Source organism: Saccostrea echinata, unplaced genomic scaffold (genome assembly GCF_033153115.1).
Source record: "Saccostrea echinata isolate AGI-Se365-2 ecotype Australia unplaced genomic scaffold, CSIRO_AGI_Sech_v1 ptg000012l, whole genome shotgun sequence".
Classification (NCBI taxonomy): Eukaryota; Metazoa; Mollusca; class Bivalvia; order Ostreida; family Ostreidae; genus Saccostrea; species Saccostrea echinata.
In genome coordinates this window covers 2,772,394-2,791,355 of record NW_026889761.1, presented here as the reverse complement: position 1 = coordinate 2,791,355, position 18,962 = coordinate 2,772,394, and the positions used below count along the sequence as shown (strand labels likewise).

Sequence of the window (18,962 nt, the reverse complement as noted above, 5' to 3'; positions counted from 1 at the left end):
TATTTAATTAGTAATTTTGATGACGTGCAACAAGAGAACTATTATCCCCCCCCCCCCCCAACACACACACATAAATAAGAAAGAAATAGCCTCTAAAAGTCGTAGAAAATCTAATTTAAACCAAACTCAAAATCAAAATAAATATAAAAAAATATTAACAAAAGAACACGACTTGGTGGTGTTTTATGAATTTTTATATCAGTCACGATTTCAACAGACACTTTCCTTTTTATTTTTGGGGAAATACATGTCAAGTTGCTCTGTAAAACCCCTCTGTAAATAGTATGGGTGGAAAAGAGTCTCCCTAGGAAGAAGGTGGAGTAGTGAGGGATCTTTATCGTGCCAACGCCTGCCGTGACACGGGGCCTCGGTTTTTAAGGTCTCATCCGAAGGACCCGCAACTTTCACTTCAAAGTGCCGAGCGCATGGCGAAGGAACAATTGCTATCTATTTTTTATCGACTTAGGTCAGTCGCGGCAGTGATTCGAACTCATGACCTTCCGATCACGGAGCAAGCGCTCTACCGACTGAGCTATCATGACGGTAATATGTAATCTGAGAGAAGATGTCCCTCAGCAATTTCTTTCTTATCATTAAAACATGCAATGAAAACATATTAGGTGAAAATATATCAACTTACGCCTGAGAATCTTCCTATATAATTACAATGTCAGAAACCTTGAAGACGACTGGCCAGGAGGACTTTAATATAACCATTATTAAAAAAAAAACCATCATCAGTTTAGCGGACCGACCGATAATTTACTTCAAAATAAGCGATAATTTATTATAAGCGATTTCAATATAAGTGGAGTAGGCTGTAGACTTTTTTCATTGAAGTAAAAATAGCAAATGTATTTAGGGAAGTATAAAATACCTTGGAGTTCAAAGGTTTTCGGATGAATTGGGTTTCAAATATTAATACATGTACTTACAAAATTAATGTCAGTTCAATATTTTGAAAGTTTAAAACTTTGAAAATTCGCTATAAAAGATTTAAATTTCGTTATTTTCACCCTCGAGGGGGAATCAAAATCAGTTCGCTAAAACCGTGAATTCGCTATATCCGAGTTTGTTAAAACCGTAAAATTTTACAATAGATTATCAATATGAGTTTCGCCGGGGACTGCAAATAACGTCGATATGTCCATAATTTCGCTATATCCAGGTTTTACTGCATTTTACTAGAAAAAAGACGTTAATGGTAACTATTGATGACTTAAGATTTTCTATCGTCGACTTTCCTTATTTATGTAGCAATGTACCATTATCACCTGCATATGGAATTTAAGTCTCCCAGTTAATTCGATACGCAAGAGTATGCCCTACGTAGAAACGATCTCTAAAACAAAGTGAGCCACATGACACATAAGTTTATGAAACAAGAATTCTAACATACAGTTAAAATAACGAGCCTTGCAAACAAAGACGATTTATAAAACCGAATACACTTTAACTCGAACAAGGTTCTTTATTTTAATTTAATTTTCATTTTTAAATCATAAAATTGAATAAGAATATCCGTATTTTTGATAATCCTTGCGTTGTTGCCCATTATTGTATATACCCATTCCTAATTCAAAGTTGTTTGTATTAATCGGTATCCTCCATATATTTGATGTTCTTCAATCTTCCATAGTTCATTTCTACCAGCCACAATCTGTCTTCATTGTCGACACTCACTCCTGCAGGTTCACTCAGTCCACAACCATCTATAAGTATCAGTCCAAGATATACACACAGTCATTTCTAGAATCAGACACCAAAACTTGACCTTGACTGTCTGTTGTAATATTGTTTGGATCAAAGGGGTTTTGTAAAACGTTGCAACCGTCATATCTTGATTTCAGTTCTCCCTGTTTAGTTAGGATAAGAATCGATTCTGCATTAAAATCACGAACACAGATATCACCATTTATATTGTCAGCAATTTCTAAGGAAGATTCTCTCCCACTTTGAAACAGTTGCTGCATATTTTCGTCATATTGGATTTCCTGTTTTATTAAGGTGCCAGAGTATCGAACTAATTTAAGCATTTTTAAGATAGTGTTAGAATTATAACTCTCATTGCATAAAGCTACCAATATGTCTCCTGATGATGTTAAACAAATGCCACTTGGATACCAGTCTGTCAAGATAAGCACGTCCACTTTGCAATCCTTTGCCAGATTAATAGTGCATAAATCAAATTCAGTGTAAAGGAGATCTCCGTCTCTGGACACTGCCATGCCCGAAGGAAAGTTTCCAGACTTAGTTTTCACCCTCTTTAAGATTGATCCATTTTCATCGACCTGTGTTATGATACCTGTATTTCCATGTATCCAGGCCTGATTCACTCCTACACAGCTTACTTCATAGACTAGAAGGCACATTGTGTCTGTAGCAGCTATAGTTACAGGTTGGTTCAGTAGCTTCCTGTTATGAATTCTAAAAAGAGAATTCTTTCGTCATTTCGTTCATAACTTTGCCTTCTATTACTCTTACCAATTCTGTGGACGGGTGTAGGTTACCTACTAAGATTGCTATTTCTCCTGCATTTACGGATGCTGGTGTAAATCTTCCTGGTGTTATTTTAATCAGCTCAGGTTTTTTTATTACTAGGTTTTGCAGCTGTGACTGGAAATTGATTATATCACTTTGTTTGCTCTGTAGTAGCTCCTTGTTCCTTTTAATAATTTCTTGTACAGCTGACAAAAAATTCTGGAACTCGGAAAGATTCTTCTTCATCTTTTTTAAATCCTGGTTTTCCATGATATCAACGTCGGAAAGAAGTTTATTAATGACCCTGTCTACTATTCTGTGTAATTCTTGACTATGCTTAGATATATCCAATTTCAAATTCGCATTGCTCTTTGGAAAATCCAAAATAGACTCCTCTATTTCTTCAATAATCCTTTTGTATCGTGGACAAATTTTCTCTTCAAGAAAATGTGTTTCTCTGGATATGATGTCTTTCTTTTCTTTATAAACACTTGTTGTCTTTCTCATTTCATGATGAACATGTTTCTTTGCGGCAATGCAATCGGTACAGACAGGAATATCGCACTGCTGACAAAAGAGGTCACATTTCTGGTCAGGGTGGAAACGACATAATGGCTGTGGCGTTTCGTTATATTTGAGAGAATACCTAATCACGTCATGTCTCTGAGAAGGAAGTGACAATATGTGCTGACCAACACACACTTTACACAGGTTAACATTACAGTTATTACAGAAAAGTTCTGCTTTTTTCTTGGAACAGTGATTACAGGTGATTAAAACCTGGGCAAATCCCATATCTGGGTCTTTAGGGGTAGCCATCTTGCTTTTTAAATGATAGCCTATAAATAAAATAACATCATTAATAGAAAATACCACTTTTTTCTCTTTTCGACTTTCTTTGATGATTTAACAAAACAAAAATAGTTTAAACTTGATGAGGTAAATAAAATCTTAAATTTACTTAATCTCTTTGCGAGTATTCCGCTTTACCTGTTTTCACTTTGCACAATCAACACGTAATTTAAATACTTTGATATGGAAGGACAGAGGTGTCTTATGTGGTTTTAAATAAGTACTACTTGATGTATTTCATGACTAAAATATTATTTTGTTTTATGTGATAAAGATATATCATTATGCTAGGGTAATGTATAAAATGCTTTTTTCTATACTGGAAGGTGGATTGTGTCATATTATGTAGTCACAGTTTGTTATATGCTATATCTTTCTCTACATTTAATGGATTGTTTTATTTAATGGGTGTTTTGTATTTCATGCATAAATAATTCTTCAAGGAATCGTACATTGCATTGATGAAATATATGGAGATAACGAACAGTATTCAAGCTCAAAAGTCCATTAAACATTACAAGATAGGTGCAGAGCAAACACGGACCTCCAAAACATCAGAGGTGGGATCAGGTGCCATGGAGGAGTGAGCATCCCCTGCCGACGGTTACACACGCCGTGTGCTTCTTATCATGATCGGGAAATAACGGAAAAATCCGTTGACAATTCAGTATGTAAATAATGGTCTAACAAATAGTATGAAAAAAGTCAGTCAGCATTTGACTTTATGATAGATTGTATTTGCTGACAGTTCATTATATCGACCATAGAACTTACGAAATGATGACTTTAAACGAGACTGTTGATATTCTTGTTTCATCAACTTGTTCGTCAATAACTTACCTCGTTTTAGAAATTGTTCACACGTAGAGCATGCTCTGGCGTATCGAATCAACCGAGAGATATAAACCCCGTATGCAGGTGAGAAGTCGATTGAAAGGTTAAAGTCATCACGTTTATCATAAAGCTTTGTTGTTAGATTACTATTAACGTCTTTTTCTAATAGAGTATCCAAATATGAAACAGATGTGTCAGACTATGTGGTATCTTTTATCTCAAGCTCACCGGGATATATCGTGTCATTAACAATATACCATTGTTAATTGACAATACGTCGTCGATATATCTAAATGTCGAATTGAAGGCCACAGCAAATGTTTTCTTCTTTTCACGTAAAAGATTTTGAACAAATTCTGCTTTATATGAATACAAAAATAGGTCTGCTAATAAAGGGGTGCAATTGGTACCCATGGGAATTCCAATAGATTGTTGGAAGACCTGGTCTCCAAAAACCACATAGATGGTAAGCTAACAAAAAAAACTTTATGATAAACATGATGACTTCAACTTTTTTATCGATATCTTCCCTTACTTATGTAGCAATATCCCTTATCACCTGCATATGGAGTTTTTGTCTCCCAGTTGTTTTGATATGCAAGAACATGCTCTACGTACGAACAATATCTAAAATGAGACAAACTATTGACAAACAAGTTGATGAAACAAGAATATCAACAGTCTCGTTTGAAGCCAACATTCCACAAATTATATGATCGATACAATGTCCTTTTCAACGAATACAATCTAACATTAAGTCTAATGATGACTGAAGTTTTTCATATTAATTGTTATGACATTATTTTCACTCTGAATTGTCTACAGATCTTCCCGATCATGACAAGGAGCTCACGGCGGGTGTGACCGGTCGATAGGGGATGCTTACTCCTCCAGGGCACCGGATCCCACCTCTGATATTTTAAGTCCGAGTTTCCTCTGCTTCAAGTTTGCACTTTCGAGCGTGATTACTGTTATCGCCATATTTCATTAAGTTAAATTATCATATTTATATTTTAAAGTACCTTATTTAATCTATTGAAGTAAAGAGATAATTTTTCTTAATTTTTATCTTAAATAAAACCACATGGAGGTATTTATATTGTGTTTCTTGAGTCATTTATAGATGTATGACATTACAGATTGCTATATAACCCATATTCCTATCTATTTATTTCTTGCGTGGTGTCAGGTACAGCTTCACATCAGTGTTTTCTTAGTTTCCCTCTTTTCCTACTGGTGTAGAACTACAACTTCTACTTTTCTACCTCCTATCTGCATGAATGTCGAGTTAAAAGCCATAACAAGAGTTTTCCTCTAGTGTTAAAACTATTTGAATAAATTCTGCTTCATTGGATTATAAAAATTCATCTAAAAAGGAGCACAATTAGTGCTAATCGAAATTCCATCAGATTGTTGGAAGACCCTGGTCTCCAAAGATTATATAGGCATTGACATTGAGAAATTCCAGTATCTTTTTATATTAACTTCAGTCTATTGATGTTTTAAAAGTTTTAAGATTTTAATTTACCACACTGTTTTTGGAGTTTTTGAGAATTTACATTGGATTTTCCCCACTTCTCGAATATGCTGTAGCACATTACGTATAGCAATACAAAGCAATGTGTAGTAAAACTATTATAAAAAAAATCTGTTCAGTAGTTAGTTACTGGCTACATTCATGCAGTAGCGAACGAATCAACCTTGCTTAATCATGACTGCTTCCGGGCAGATAATACAAACTTTTAAAAAAAAATCATGAAAATAACAACTGAACCACCGAACCATGTTTATATAAGTAAATGAATAATTTTAACCACACATATTTTAATTTTTCATTCAAGGTTTCACAATAATGTCTTACAAAGTAATAAAAAGTATGGATTTATAAGGGTGATGCAAAAAGGTAGAATTTTGAACAGCATGAAAGTTTACAATTTCTTTATATTTTAGGAATGAAATTTTTACAACATTTACAATCAAAATATGTTCAAAAATATATATTAATCCTGGCGTCCAATTCTTTGTTTGTATCATCTACCCTTAAGCTGAAATGAGGCCTCGAAGAGGATTTAAATGCATGTTTTCAAAGAAGTGTATGGGAAAATTGTTTGAAAATTCTCTCTCACAAGAACCACAAGTTATCTAAGACTTCCTTGCATGCATATTCGTATTCAAATTTGTTCAAAGGCCTCTAGTACATAGATATGGCCCACACAGGCTTCCTTGTTTATAATGTAATAATACTGTCTCTAAGCAAGATGGAGGCGTAAAAGGCGAGGTCAATCCCCCGATCTGGGACAATTTCAAATGAAAGTTACATTTCCCCCAAAATGTGTTAATACTAATGTCATCTTTATAAACACAATTGATGTCTTATTCTATTGAGTAACTTATTAACTGTTAATTTGTTTTTAATTGTTGTTTTACGGTATGTGATATATAAAAAAGAAAGAAAGCTAAACAGGATTTACAAACTTTACAGTACAGTTTGACCACTACGTCACAAAGACAAATCTATCAACCGTATCTGAGTGGCTTTCGGTAAAAGAATTTGTTAAAATACAATTTTTTTTCATAAAAGTTCGATCTTTATATAGAAAGGGTTCAGACTCCATTTTTTAAAAAAAATATGAAGTAGATTTTGCGTTCATTTTTTCCGTCGTTAAGCGTTTATGTAGAATGGAGACTTGACCCATTCATACTCAAAAATCATTTTTAGGGCTATAAAAAACCCCATTTACCACTAAATATGATGAACTGTTAACTTCAGAACAAACTTATCAATTTATAAATTATTCAACAAAATAAACGAATCAAATCTGTTAATTATTACATTGCTGACAACACGATTTTTGAAAAATATAATATTTCTGTCAACTCTGAAAATTGAGAAACATGTTGTCTCGAAGTGGGGGATTGTCCTCGCCTTGTTTCGTACGAACTACAAAGAAAACGTCGCTCTCTCATGTTATTTTTACGAAATTTATGATCATCACAGTATCAAACGTAAAATAATTATTTTGTGGATGTTTTCAGTTTCATATTATTTTATCAAATGGAACCCACTCTTACATTATTTTGAAATTAACTTGTTTTGTAACGACAGAGCACTCTCCTCAAAATAACGTCAAAAGAAAAATGTGATAACAGTTTCTCAAAAATATATCACCTCTACATTTCACACAAGTAATTGGCGCCTTAAACATTTATATAGAAAAGCTTCTGTGCTATTTTATACTTAGTTTGCTTATAATTAATTATTCGAGTATCAAGATAATTCGTTAATGTCTTTATTCATTTTTTACCGCGTAATTCTGCTTTCACTAATGTCGTTTACTAATTATTGAATTAGAGAATTTCTAATTCAATAATTAGTAAACGACACTAGTTCCGCAACCGTGAAGCGCGTATCCCTTTCCATGACGTTAAGTACATAAATATGTACTAAGATTTTTTACCAGAGTTTTCCTTGGAGCCGTTCAATGTCCAACACAATCTCTTACACTCAAAAAAAAAAAAAAAAAAAAAAAAAAAAAAAAAAAAAAAAGCTAGACTTTTTGAACAGGGTTAACTCCTGATGTATTTTTTTCTTCTTCTTCCAGCTTTTTCTGAATTTGTTGTGGAAATTTCCCGAATGCAACACAAAATTGCGGATATATACTACTAGCTGCCCCGTGATGTCATCTTTTTTTCCAATAAGGACTACTTGTTTCCTGCAATTGATTTCTGTTCAATGACATCACAATTTGGCACATGAAATGGTGTAACCGTAACTATAGACATTTTATATACATGTATATAACGCTTACTCTACTAAATTTTGACTTGCTCTGTGATCCCATGTTTGCAGTTTTATATTTCAAATAATTTTAAAATGTAGAATTTTTTATTCAAATTATTCGGATTTATTGTGAAATTGTCTCGTTTAAAGTCAGAATTTCGTAAGTTTTATGGTTGATACAATGACCTGTCAGCAAATACAATCTTTCAATAAGTCGAATGCTGACTGACGTTTTTCATACTAATTTTTAGGCCATTATTTACACACTGAATTGTCGACGGAATTTTCCATTATTTCCCGAACATGACAAGGAGCACACGGCGGGTGTGACCGGTCGGCAGGGGATGCTTACTCTTCCATGTCACCTGATCCCATCTCTGATGTTTTAGAGGTCCCTGTTTGCTCTGCTCCTATTTTGTATTGTTTAAATTAACGGACTTTTGAGCTTGAACATTGTTCGTTATCTCCACATATTTCATTTCAAATTTGGTCATAATATTACGTAAATAAAAAAAGTAATGACAAAATTATACGTATTTTTTGAATGACCCTCTTATGTCCTCACTCTTTGGCATGCATTTCAGATTGGTTTAAGTAGCATCACTGAAAACAGGACTGATACAAAAATAGTAAATGGACAATATTTAAGACCCGACTTCCCTATAACAAATGCTAACTTTTTAAAGTCAAGATTGCATTTTCACATTCCATCCTAAATTTCTAGAATACACAATCCATCAGTAGTAATATATGGTAGACTTCCTTACAGTTTGATTCCCAAGCATCAAATTATATTTCACACCTGCCTGTCATATTCCTTTTTTTTGTAAGGATTAAGACTACTGAGGGAAGTGTCTCCAAAGTATGAAGAAGTGTGTTCCCTTAAAACTGACCAAAGTCAGATTTTATCTCCAAGCATGAAGAGATTTAATATTCAAAACATTGCTCTCTAGTGACAACTTTATATTTTAATGATACAAAGAATTATGTTTTCTTCTCTAGCAGTTAACTTTAATTTTGTTTACTGACATAATCTACTGGGTAGTTGCCATGAAATCAAATTCTGTGCCTCTAATCTACTATATAGATGACCCTCAAATTTTGAACAGTCTGATTTTATTTTAGAGCATTTCAACTGGTTCATTATTTGAATAATTGTATGGATGGAATTCACATTTAACACTGATTTATTTTATAGACTGAAATATGAGAAAATAGGCATAAATTAATATTTGAATTTTATGTTGCACTCTCTAAATTTTGTACAGATTGCACTCGTATCTTATCCTGTATTGGATATTGTTCTGAGTGATAATTTTTAAATTTCTATAAAATTGACATTCAACAATTATTGTCATTAAAACAGTAAAAATATGTACAATAATTGGCATAAAACAAAAATCTCTATAATGAAGTCTTCCAATACAAAATCCTGAGAAAACATTTGTTTAAGAGTACTTCATACAGTCTCACTATCCCCCCCCCCCCCCCCCTTATTTTTGTTTGGTCTTGCTTCACTTCTCTGTGATGTGGACATCCTGGAGGTAGAGTTCCCCTTTCTGTGTTATAAAATCCACACAGATATGGTTATCTTCTGCGATGGTGGTCAGCTTAAACTCATTTGGCCGTACTTCTGTGTCAAAAAGAAAAAAGGACTTGTATAACAGGGATTGGGTCAAATACTTTCATAAGCTGTCATTTAAATTGTGATTAGTAAATGATCATAAGCTGATTACATCTATTTTAAAAGTAACTGGTTACATTAGATTACTTTTCCATCTTGTAATTCATGATTATTTAGGATTCATCTCTTATACATTATTTTTTTTTTTTAATTATTTGTTCAATTATATGGAAAGAAAGAGGGAAAATTTATATCATGGAATCATATTTTCTATTAGACATAAAAACAAGTTTAAGGTTGCTATACATGGACAAATTTTATACAATATCATTTAAAAAATACTCTACTCAGAATAACAGAAACAATGTAAAACTATCCAGATCTCAAGAAATTTCTCAGCTACCAATTCAAGTACATGTAATTAACAATAGATGTAAACGTGCTATTTACAGTAGTTAATTTGACTTCTACTTCTGTACCTTGAATATCATGAACATGTATCCCAGAATTCCTGAACACAGAGGCAAGACGATTGGTCGAATCAGTACAAGACAGAAGAAGAAGACTGGAGCCATCACTGTAATAATTAAACACATGAAATTAAAATATCAAAGCAGAATTTATCATTAATCTTTTCACTCTGACTATACTGATGTAGTGTACACGTATATTCATGCAGCAAGTCAAATAATGTAAGATATTTAAGTAAGTGGCAATATTTATTTTTCAGACAGGACTTCTTACAGATTAGGAGACCTGAACAGGTCAATAAGGAGCAGGTTTAATCAACAATCCTCACATTACAAGCCATTGCTAAATGAGATTTACATTTACTTACCAGATAGCAGAATAGAATAATTTTCCTGAAATCAGCCTTGTTAGATAGTGAAGCCAAGTTATACTACAATTTATAAGATTTTTGTGCTTCTACAGATTTTATATAATTGTCGAATTACGAGTATATACTATAATAAAATAAAAAAAAAAAAATGTGAGAGAACTGTTTCATTTTCCGTCCTACAACTCTTGGTTGTATCACGAAAAATTTGTTCATTCTCAATGAACATCTATTAAAAATACCAAAATAATAGTAAATTATTCATAGGAATAAGCAAATCCTAATTGACATATAGCCGCAGATTGTGGGAGCCGCTTGTGACAATATATGTAAAAACTTTTTTTGTAAGAACTTTATTTTTGCGTAATAAGACGAGACTGTCTTGATCCTCATGAAATTTTCCTTCTCGCAAATATTTTTGTTACTAAAGATTATATAGGACAATAGTCAGAATTCGTGAAAATTTGGTCTAGCTTATAAATGCCATCTACCCATCTTGCGAAAATAAGGTGTCGTGAATATTTGGTGATCTACAATGGAAAAACTCATACAGGGAAGATATCAGAAAATATTTTTTTCATTTTGTGGGGGGGGGGGGGGTCTTATTCTTTGATAAGCACTGACTTTTTTGAGGTGATGAAATCCGCAGCATCACACAGGAGAGCACACAGTTTAGCTGCCTTGTGTTCTAGACATGGACCCTGTAATGAGAGAAGAACACACAATTTAGCTGTCTTGTGTTCTAGACATGGACCCTGTAATGAGAGAAGAACACACAGTTTAGCTGCCTTGTGTTCTAGACATGGACCCTGTAATGAGAGAAGAACACACAGTTTAGCTGTCTTGTGTTCTAGACATGGACCCTGTAAGGAGAGAAGAACACACAGTTTAGCTGCCTTGTGTTCTAGACATGGACCCTGTAATGAGAGAAGAACACACAGTTTAGCTGCCTTGTGTTCTAGACATGAACCCTGTAATGAGAGAAGAACACACAATTTAGATGCCTTGTGTTCTAGACATGGACCCTGTAATGTGAGAACACACAATTTAGCTGTCTTGTTGTCTAGACATGGACCCAGTAATGAGAGAAGAACACACAGTTTAGCTGTCTTGTTGTCTAGACATGGACCCTGTAATGAGAGAAGAACACACAGTTTAGCTGTCTTGTTGTCTAGACATGGACCCAGTAATGAGAGAAGAACATACAGTTTAGATGTCTTGTTGTCTAGACATGGACCCTGTAATGAGAGAAGAACACACAGTTTAGCTGTCTTGTTGTCTAGACATGGACCCAGTAATGAGAGAAGAACACACAATTTAGCTGCCTTGTGTTTTAGACATGGACCCTGTAATGAGAGAAGTACACACAATTTAGCTGCCTTGTGTTCTAGACATGGACCCTGTAATGAGAGAACACAGTGAAGCTGCCATGTTGTCTAGATATAGACCCTGTAATGAGAGAAGAACAGACAGTTTGAAGACTGCTGTTGGAAATTGAGAGCAGAGGCTAATCCCTCCTTCTTCAAATATGACACACACAAAATTCAAGGATTTCACATTTCAACATAAATATGGTAAAATTAGAAAGCTTTAATTACTTTTCATCTATTATTAAAATTTTGTCTCAGTTTAATAAAGATATCTTCAAATATTTATTTAAGGGAAATTCTCAAATTATTTGCCTCTCTAATATTTCAGTTTGAACCATACTGGAAATACAATTCATAAAAAACAAACAGGAGACATTGTGAAAGCTTAAACCTTGTAAGAACAACCTTCCTTTATCATATACATTTTCTTAAAACATCTTTTTAACAAATTAATTGCCTTTTTTACCTGTAGTTGTTCGATAAAGCTGTCAATGTCATCTAAAATGATAAGATCAGGACCAACAGCTCTGTTATGTACCGTGGCACAAAATTCTACAACTTCCTCAACATTTTTCAGGTACCTACAAAAAGTCAAACAACTAAGTATGACTTATCTAATCATCACATATGTTATTTTGGAATGTACTTGTGATCTGGAAAATGCATAAACTTTTGTTTTCATACCATAAAAAAATAGAATCAAGCCAAAGAAATTTTTGAGTCAATTTTAAGAGATTTAGCGTACGATGATTTTTTCATCTTCCTTATTTATATCACAGATTTTAAATAACATAATATTTCAAAAATGTCAATATGGGAAATTCTTAATCAAATATAAATGAAACATCACTTTTACAAAGCAAAGTTGTGGTATTTAAGAAAATGACATAAGTTTGCAAAGAAGAATTAAATTAACAATGTTATTCGAGGGTCACATTTTTTTTCCGTGCAAGTATATGCAAGTTTCGAGATTATCTCCCTTGGTGCGCTCTTTCGTTATAGAGGGGAGTTTTGTTTCCTCATAAACCGGCAGGTGGGACAGTTTTTTATATATGCTACATCATCGATATACTGGTTTACCATAACTGTTTATGGGGATGCCCTCATCAACTAAAAAATTACTGAATTTAAGTAAGGGCATCATTTTTTTTCTAACCCCCCCCCCCCCCCCCCCTTAAAAAAAGGAAATAAAAAGAAAATATCAGTAGATAAGACTTCAGACAAGGGAAGAGACATGACACGGATCTCCAATAGACACACATCTGATCATTGCACGTCGGCGTTCTGAATGACACATCGACTCTTTCCACTAAGTTTTTACAAAAGTTTTGTACAATCAAGGAAGCATCTTTTTCACACAAAAAATTTGACGTTCATTTGATTTCAAGTATCCTAATTAAAAGTAGATTTTGTAAAACATCTAAAGTATAGATCAATGTTATCATCAAAATCATCACTGCTTGACATTATATATTCATGTATAATCTTTCCATAACATTAAATACATCTTGAAAGCCCTAGCCATCGTTCATTTATTTATGCACATTTGTGTACAATGACAACCAGCTGTGCCACTTCTATGCTGATATGGATATTTTTTGCGCCTCAATCGTTGCAGAGCTACAATCTCGAAACTTGCGTATTGGGAGATGACATCACTGTGAATAACATGTAGTGATAATTAAGTTGTAAAATATCTTTCATACAAAAATTTGACAGTTTTGAGAACATCTGCCTCGGGTTTTGGCATCCCATGTACTCCTGCAGGAAGGGTGCTGAGAGGCTGGCGGCAGATGTAGGTCACATTGGATTCTTTGGTGGCATAGGAGACAGCACATTGAAACAACAAACTTTGCAGAGTTCTTTGAAAAGAAAAATGTTGAGATTTTTAAATCTGACAAGACCAGAGAAACAACGATACCATTGAATGTTGTATAAAATTTACAATTGCAGCATCATTGGAGATTTTCAAAACTGGATGATAACCCAAAATCATATTTTGCCTACTCACTCTATATTTCTACTTTTTAGAACGCAGTGATCTACATTTGCAGTGATGACTGATTTAATTGTTGATTCACGATTTTCAGAAAAATGGCAACACGGCGACTCCAAGGGGAAAATGTGAGTAAGGGCGATCATAATCTTTCTGCTTCATCCAGATTAACTTAGAGCACAGCGATCATTGAACGAAAAAATTTCAACAGACAACAACTTAAATTAAACTAGATGGACCTTTGCCTTTTTTCCCTTTCATTATTACAGCAAAAATTTCAAATCCTTTAAAGTTGAATCCTTCTCAGGCTTCTGCAGAATTTACTTCGAAATTGAAAGTAGAAACATCCATATTACAGAATGTTCAATCTCAAAATACGAACATTTATTTATAGTATATTTTAAATAATATATAAATCTGTCAAATCAAATTAAACAAAATATCAGAAAATAAACTAAAATATTTTTTTTGAGTCAACAGCAAATAATTAGAGTTAAAAAGAATGTTATTTATGGATGTAACAATATCTTTTCGTTTTGTGAAGTATATTTCACAAACTAGATTAACCCTCTTATCTTGCGGTTTGATTGGATGGGGATGACTTCATCATTTAGTAAATAAGAAAAAAATAACTTTTTTGATCAAGATGACCTCACCTGCGTAGAATACCAAAAATAGAATAATTAAATACCTGCTTACGGACCAAATCTGGTTGTAAACGAAATAAGTAAGTAAGTATTTTATGCACGTCATGATTGCAGAAAAGTTTTCAATGCCAAGGTTATCTTACCTGATGTCATGTTAAATTTTTTAAAAATTCTGCTTGCACCAAAAATTTTGCCATGTTTTCATATGCGTTTGTGTATGAAGTTATGCATTAAATCATAATGAGCACATTCATAGGAATACATTATATGTAAACAGGTGCTAGGCCATATATATTGCAACGCTGCTGTAGCTGTTTGCAGTGCAAATTTTAAAAAAAAATGCATTTATTTACAGTTGGTTGTCAACAATAGCAGAAACCTATAAAGAAATTTAACAAAGAAATTCAAACAAATTTAAGATATGTATACTATATAAAAGAGATTTGTACCTGGTTTTTATGACAATTTTTAAAATGCACCTTGCATTTGATATTTCTGTTTTATGGATCTCTCTCTCTCTCTCTCTCTCATACTGCATTAATGTAACTATCATTAGTGGATTTTATTTGTCATTGACGGTACTGAAGAGTATGGTTTGTTTTACATGGTTTGGTTTTAGTTAGAATTTTGCATTGTATCTTAGAGAGAAGTGAATCATTTATCTCTTTTTATTTTGAATATAGTATGAATTGATTGCAAACATGGCAAAGCATGCCTGATGTATAACAATCATGTGTTACAGTTAGTGGTTCTTTCAGTGGGAAAAAACATATGGCTTATTCCTGTTCTTGCAATAGCACAAAACCAAAGAGCATATATCTCTTGCATGAAATATTGAGATAACGAACATTATTTTATAGTCTATTTATAGTCCCTATATAATCTATACAAATGCAAACAGTTCATGACAGTGCATATTCACTGGATTTGAAGCCAAATTCACCGGAGGGTCGGTGCGCGTGCAGCGGCATTGTGACGTCACAACACCTCAGATAACGTACAATGGTTGCAATGGCCGAAGCCAGCTGTGTATCTGAGCAAGAAAAACATTAGCCAAGCCATCTTCGCTAGGCAAGGGTTTCTGATACGTTACTCTCCTCATAAGCCCTTGGCATACGGTGTTAAAAAAAGTTGGGATTTTTTTCTCAAGTTGTGATTGGAGTTGATCGACATCGTTCGACCAATCAGCAATTGTTTTTCGTAAATGACGATATTTGCGTTCGGGATATATCTTGACTCTTTAATATCGGGAATGAAAAACGCAAGTAAACAACGATCCGATAACATGCCATTCTAAGAATAGCTATATGGTGTCATCCAATATCTTAAGCTACGTGCAAAATATGTGATTAGGAATCTGTACTTAAGATGTAGATTTGCATTTTAACATGTTTAAATAACAAATTAACATAACTCAATACCTTCTTGTTAATAATTCTTTAAAAACATTATTTTTTAAAATACACTTTTTATTTCTGTTGATGACGCAATCTGTGCGTACCTGGTAAGAATTGTGATCACGTGACAAAAACATTCCAGTCTTTTGTCAGCACCGTATGCCAAGGTTTTATGAGGAGAGTAGCGTATCAGAAACCTTTGACTAGCGAAGATGTAGCCAAGCCTATCGCAGTATTATTTTCTAAACATTTCACGGTCTTACAAACAGCAAAAGGAAAACACGGAAGTTATAACTTGTAATCTGGACATTTTTTTTTTTAATTTATCCATGACAGAAGTTCGTAAATAAAAGAGGTATCATAATGCAGCCTTCAATGTCTTATTTATTCAAATCTAGACTATATAATAAAACAATTATGGACTCTTTCGGTGGTGAATATGGTTTGTTGTTCACCAGAAAAAAATATGATCAATATTGACCTTGGCTTCGCTTCGGTCAATATTGATATTTTTCTGGTGAATAACGAACCATATTCATCACCGAAAGCGTCCATAGTTGTATAGTATTCAACATGTTCGAGTTCAAAGTCCATTAAAACAAAACAAATCGGGAGCAGAGCTAACAAGGACCTCCAAAAACATCAGGTGGGATCAGGTGCCATGGAGGAGTGAGCATCCCCTGCCCACCGGTCACACTGGCCGTGCTCCTTGTCATGATCGGGAAATAACGGAAAAATCTGTCATGCTTAAAATATGGAGTGTGATTTCATTTATATGTTCTATAAATACAAGCCTCATTACAGAATTTAGAGATATATCCCTCTTACGTTCTTATATTATTGGAGGTAAAAATGTACTACTAGAAGCGTTCTTTGTAGTGTTAAAAAGTATGCTCTACAGTGGTTTGTCCATCAATTTATTAAAAAACAATGAAACAGACATAGGAAATCTTGTAATTTGACATAAAGGGTCCTATAGGTACATTTATGTCAAGTCTTCTTTCAGTCTTTTCAATTTTGGATGCAATGTCTTTATTCATATTAATTTACTGAATGCTTATCTGCATTTTTATTTTTAATGTATAAATGCTTTTATTTGGTTTTTTTCATGTTTGGGAGCTCTGCTTTTTCTTCCTGTTCTCAGTTTTTTTGAATTTTTGTTATATTTAAGTTAATATACTTGTGCCCAAGCTTGAAAACTTACTTATAAGTATTTTAATCAGCAAAACAAGAAAGCACATGCAGTTCTCACCAGGTCAGAAATTGTATGTGACCAGACAAAAATAGTACTCAAACCCAAGAAAAAAAAATCAAATATTCCTGCTTATTACAAGCTTTCGGGCAGGTAAAAAGAGTCATGCTTTAAAACTATGATAAACTTAAGCTTATGCACAATATGCTTTGCAAAATAAAATGGTCCACTGGTATGAATGTTATGCACCAGTAGTTTCAAGATATTAAAAAAAATCTGATGCATTACAAGTTTGAGAAGAAATGTCAGGAAGGTTTTTTTGTTATAATATTTGATTTGCAAGAAAATGCTAATTTAACAAGGCACATCATATATCATGTATATATAAAATGTGTTTAAAGTTTAATATACTTTTTTAAATAAAACTATATCATAAAAATTTTCAAGTTAACAATATTTTGTTCCCTGTCTAGGATGTTCTAGCTGTGATGAACAAAAATTAAACATTGAAACAAAAATTCCACAAATGATTCCGTGTAGTACCTGTCTGCATGACAGTTTATTATTTTAGAAAAAAGGTAATAAATTTCAGTTCTTAATCATGTAGAACAAAAGTTGGTTGATCACTGTTAAAAGTTGGAATAAATGAAGCGAAAAATATATTAAAGAAAGGGACACGACTTCAGTGTAACATTGTCTTGGTATGAGTCACAGCTTTATCAATGTTTAGCTTTACAATGTCCCCCTTATCAGAATAGGCCTTGTGACTCAGCACTGATGTTAAAGGCCTATATTTGTTCAGCATTGTCCACATGGTTTTAATTTAAAAAAAAAATTAAATGATCTTAGTTTCATTAAAGGTAATAATTCTGTGGTCATTGTGTTTGGGAAATTCCAGTCAATGAAAAATGTATAAGAATTCTTTGTCATGCCTGAGCAGTCAAGTAAAACATATGCATTTAAATTCCAAGGAAATGTGTGATGTTGTAATAGAGTGATTTAAATTCTTTATTCTTACAGGAAGTATCGAAGGACTGTGTTGTAAATCTTGAAAAAAAAAATGAAGTCAAAAACTATTACACCAAATGGTGCCAAGGGTGAAAAATCCTCTCAGCCTGACCAATGACTAGACAGTGGTGTCCCAGACACTGGTAACCATGTCAACCAGACCACCTGTTGCCTAGGTAACAGAATGACCAACAGTGTGATGGACATATCAAATCATGCTGGACCAGTAGTCAGTAATGAGTTTGACGGAGATGGATCAGAGGAGAGCTTACATTGCGAGGAGTTATCGGATGCCAGTCCGGATTGTGGTTGGATTTTACTGGATCAGGATGTTCTCGCATCACTTCTGAGGAATGGCTTGGATAAGGTAGGGAGACTGTCCTCAAAAGAGGGGTCCATTCTCTGTATAGTACACTATAACAGTATATATACCATATATGATTATAGATAAGGTAGTGATGACTGTCCTCAAAAGAGAGGTCCATTTTCTGTATAGTACACTATAACAGTATATTTACCATATATGATTATAGATAAGGTAGTGATGACTGTCCTCAAAAGAGGGGTCCATTTTCTGTGTGATGATACAATGGATAATGTATGATTTAACAGCAATTTATATTAACACTACATTCATGACATTGTACATGTTGTATGACTGAAGCAAAGATGCCCTTCAGTACAAGTCCTTAGCTCTAAAATGATTATAAATGTGTTGACCATAAGATGCATATAAATGTCATCATATGGTCTTAACAATATACAGCACAGTTATCATAATATAGCCTGTATATACACCAATTGTGCTGTGAGGTCTGAAATAATACAGACTAGTGATGGGACATCGGTTAATTTTAATAATCGATCATCGGTTGGAATCGGTTACTGCTTCTGATGCGATTTTACCGATTATAATCAGATGTCATAGTTTTGTATATAAAA

General features: G+C 33.5%; 3 protein-coding genes across 6 annotated transcripts in view; 1 reads left to right on the top strand and 2 right to left on the bottom strand.

Moving 5' to 3' along the window:
* Window positions 1-1,721: 1,721 nt before the first annotated feature.
* LOC133185681 (E3 ubiquitin-protein ligase TRIM9-like) lies at window positions 1,722-3,300 on the bottom strand. The gene is made up of 2 exons (XM_061320987.1): window positions 2,618-3,300; window positions 1,722-2,427 (listed from the first exon to the last, which is right to left on the bottom strand). Exons 1-2 carry the CDS (start codon window positions 3,298-3,300, stop codon window positions 1,722-1,724), a joined length of 1,389 nt encoding a protein of 462 aa, XP_061176971.1.
* A 6,141-nt stretch (window positions 3,301-9,441) lies between these two features.
* LOC133185792 (uncharacterized) lies at window positions 9,442-14,054 on the bottom strand. The gene is made up of 6 exons (XM_061321086.1): window positions 13,792-14,054; window positions 13,487-13,642; window positions 12,247-12,361; window positions 11,035-11,111; window positions 10,052-10,149; window positions 9,442-9,581 (listed from the first exon to the last, which is right to left on the bottom strand). Exons 1-6 carry the CDS (start codon window positions 13,920-13,922, stop codon window positions 9,463-9,465), a joined length of 696 nt encoding a protein of 231 aa, XP_061177070.1. The 5' UTR covers window positions 13,923-14,054; the 3' UTR covers window positions 9,442-9,462.
* Window positions 14,055-14,346: 292 nt separating this feature from the next.
* The window catches only part of LOC133185179 (uncharacterized), a 54,033-nt gene continuing 49,417 nt past the window's right edge, over window positions 14,347-18,962 (top strand). For 3 of the 4 annotated variants that reach the window (XM_061320253.1, XM_061320252.1, XM_061320250.1), the window contains exons 1-2: window positions 14,350-14,507; window positions 18,033-18,387. In XM_061320253.1, the coding sequence (XP_061176237.1) occupies window positions 18,205-18,387 (183 nt within the window). In that variant the 5' untranslated portion in view covers window positions 14,350-14,507; window positions 18,033-18,204. Of the gene's footprint in view, window positions 14,508-18,032; window positions 18,388-18,962 lie in introns of all 4 variants that reach the window. The other variant, XM_061320251.1, reaches the window with a different exon arrangement.

Excerpts from the sequence above, each read along its gene's own strand:
- LOC133185792 (XM_061321086.1), bottom strand. The coding sequence starts at position 13,922 with ATGATCGCCCTTACTCACATTTTCCCCTTGGAGTCGCCGTGTTGCCAT. Across the intron at positions 13,643-13,791 it reads CTAAAAAGTAGAAATATAGA|AACTCTGCAAAGTTTGTTGT; the intron begins GTGAGTAGGCAA and ends TTCTTTTCAAAG. Across the intron at positions 11,112-12,246 it reads GCTTTATCGAACAACTACAG|GGTCCATGTCTAGAACACAA; the intron begins GTAAAAAAGGCA and ends CTCTCATTACAG.
- LOC133185681 (XM_061320987.1), bottom strand. The coding sequence starts at position 3,300 with ATGGCTACCCCTAAAGACCCAGATATGGGATTTGCCCAGGTTTTAATC. Across the intron at positions 2,428-2,617 it reads AGTGATATAATCAATTTCCA|AATTCATAACAGGAAGCTAC; the intron begins GTCACAGCTGCA and ends TTCTCTTTTTAG.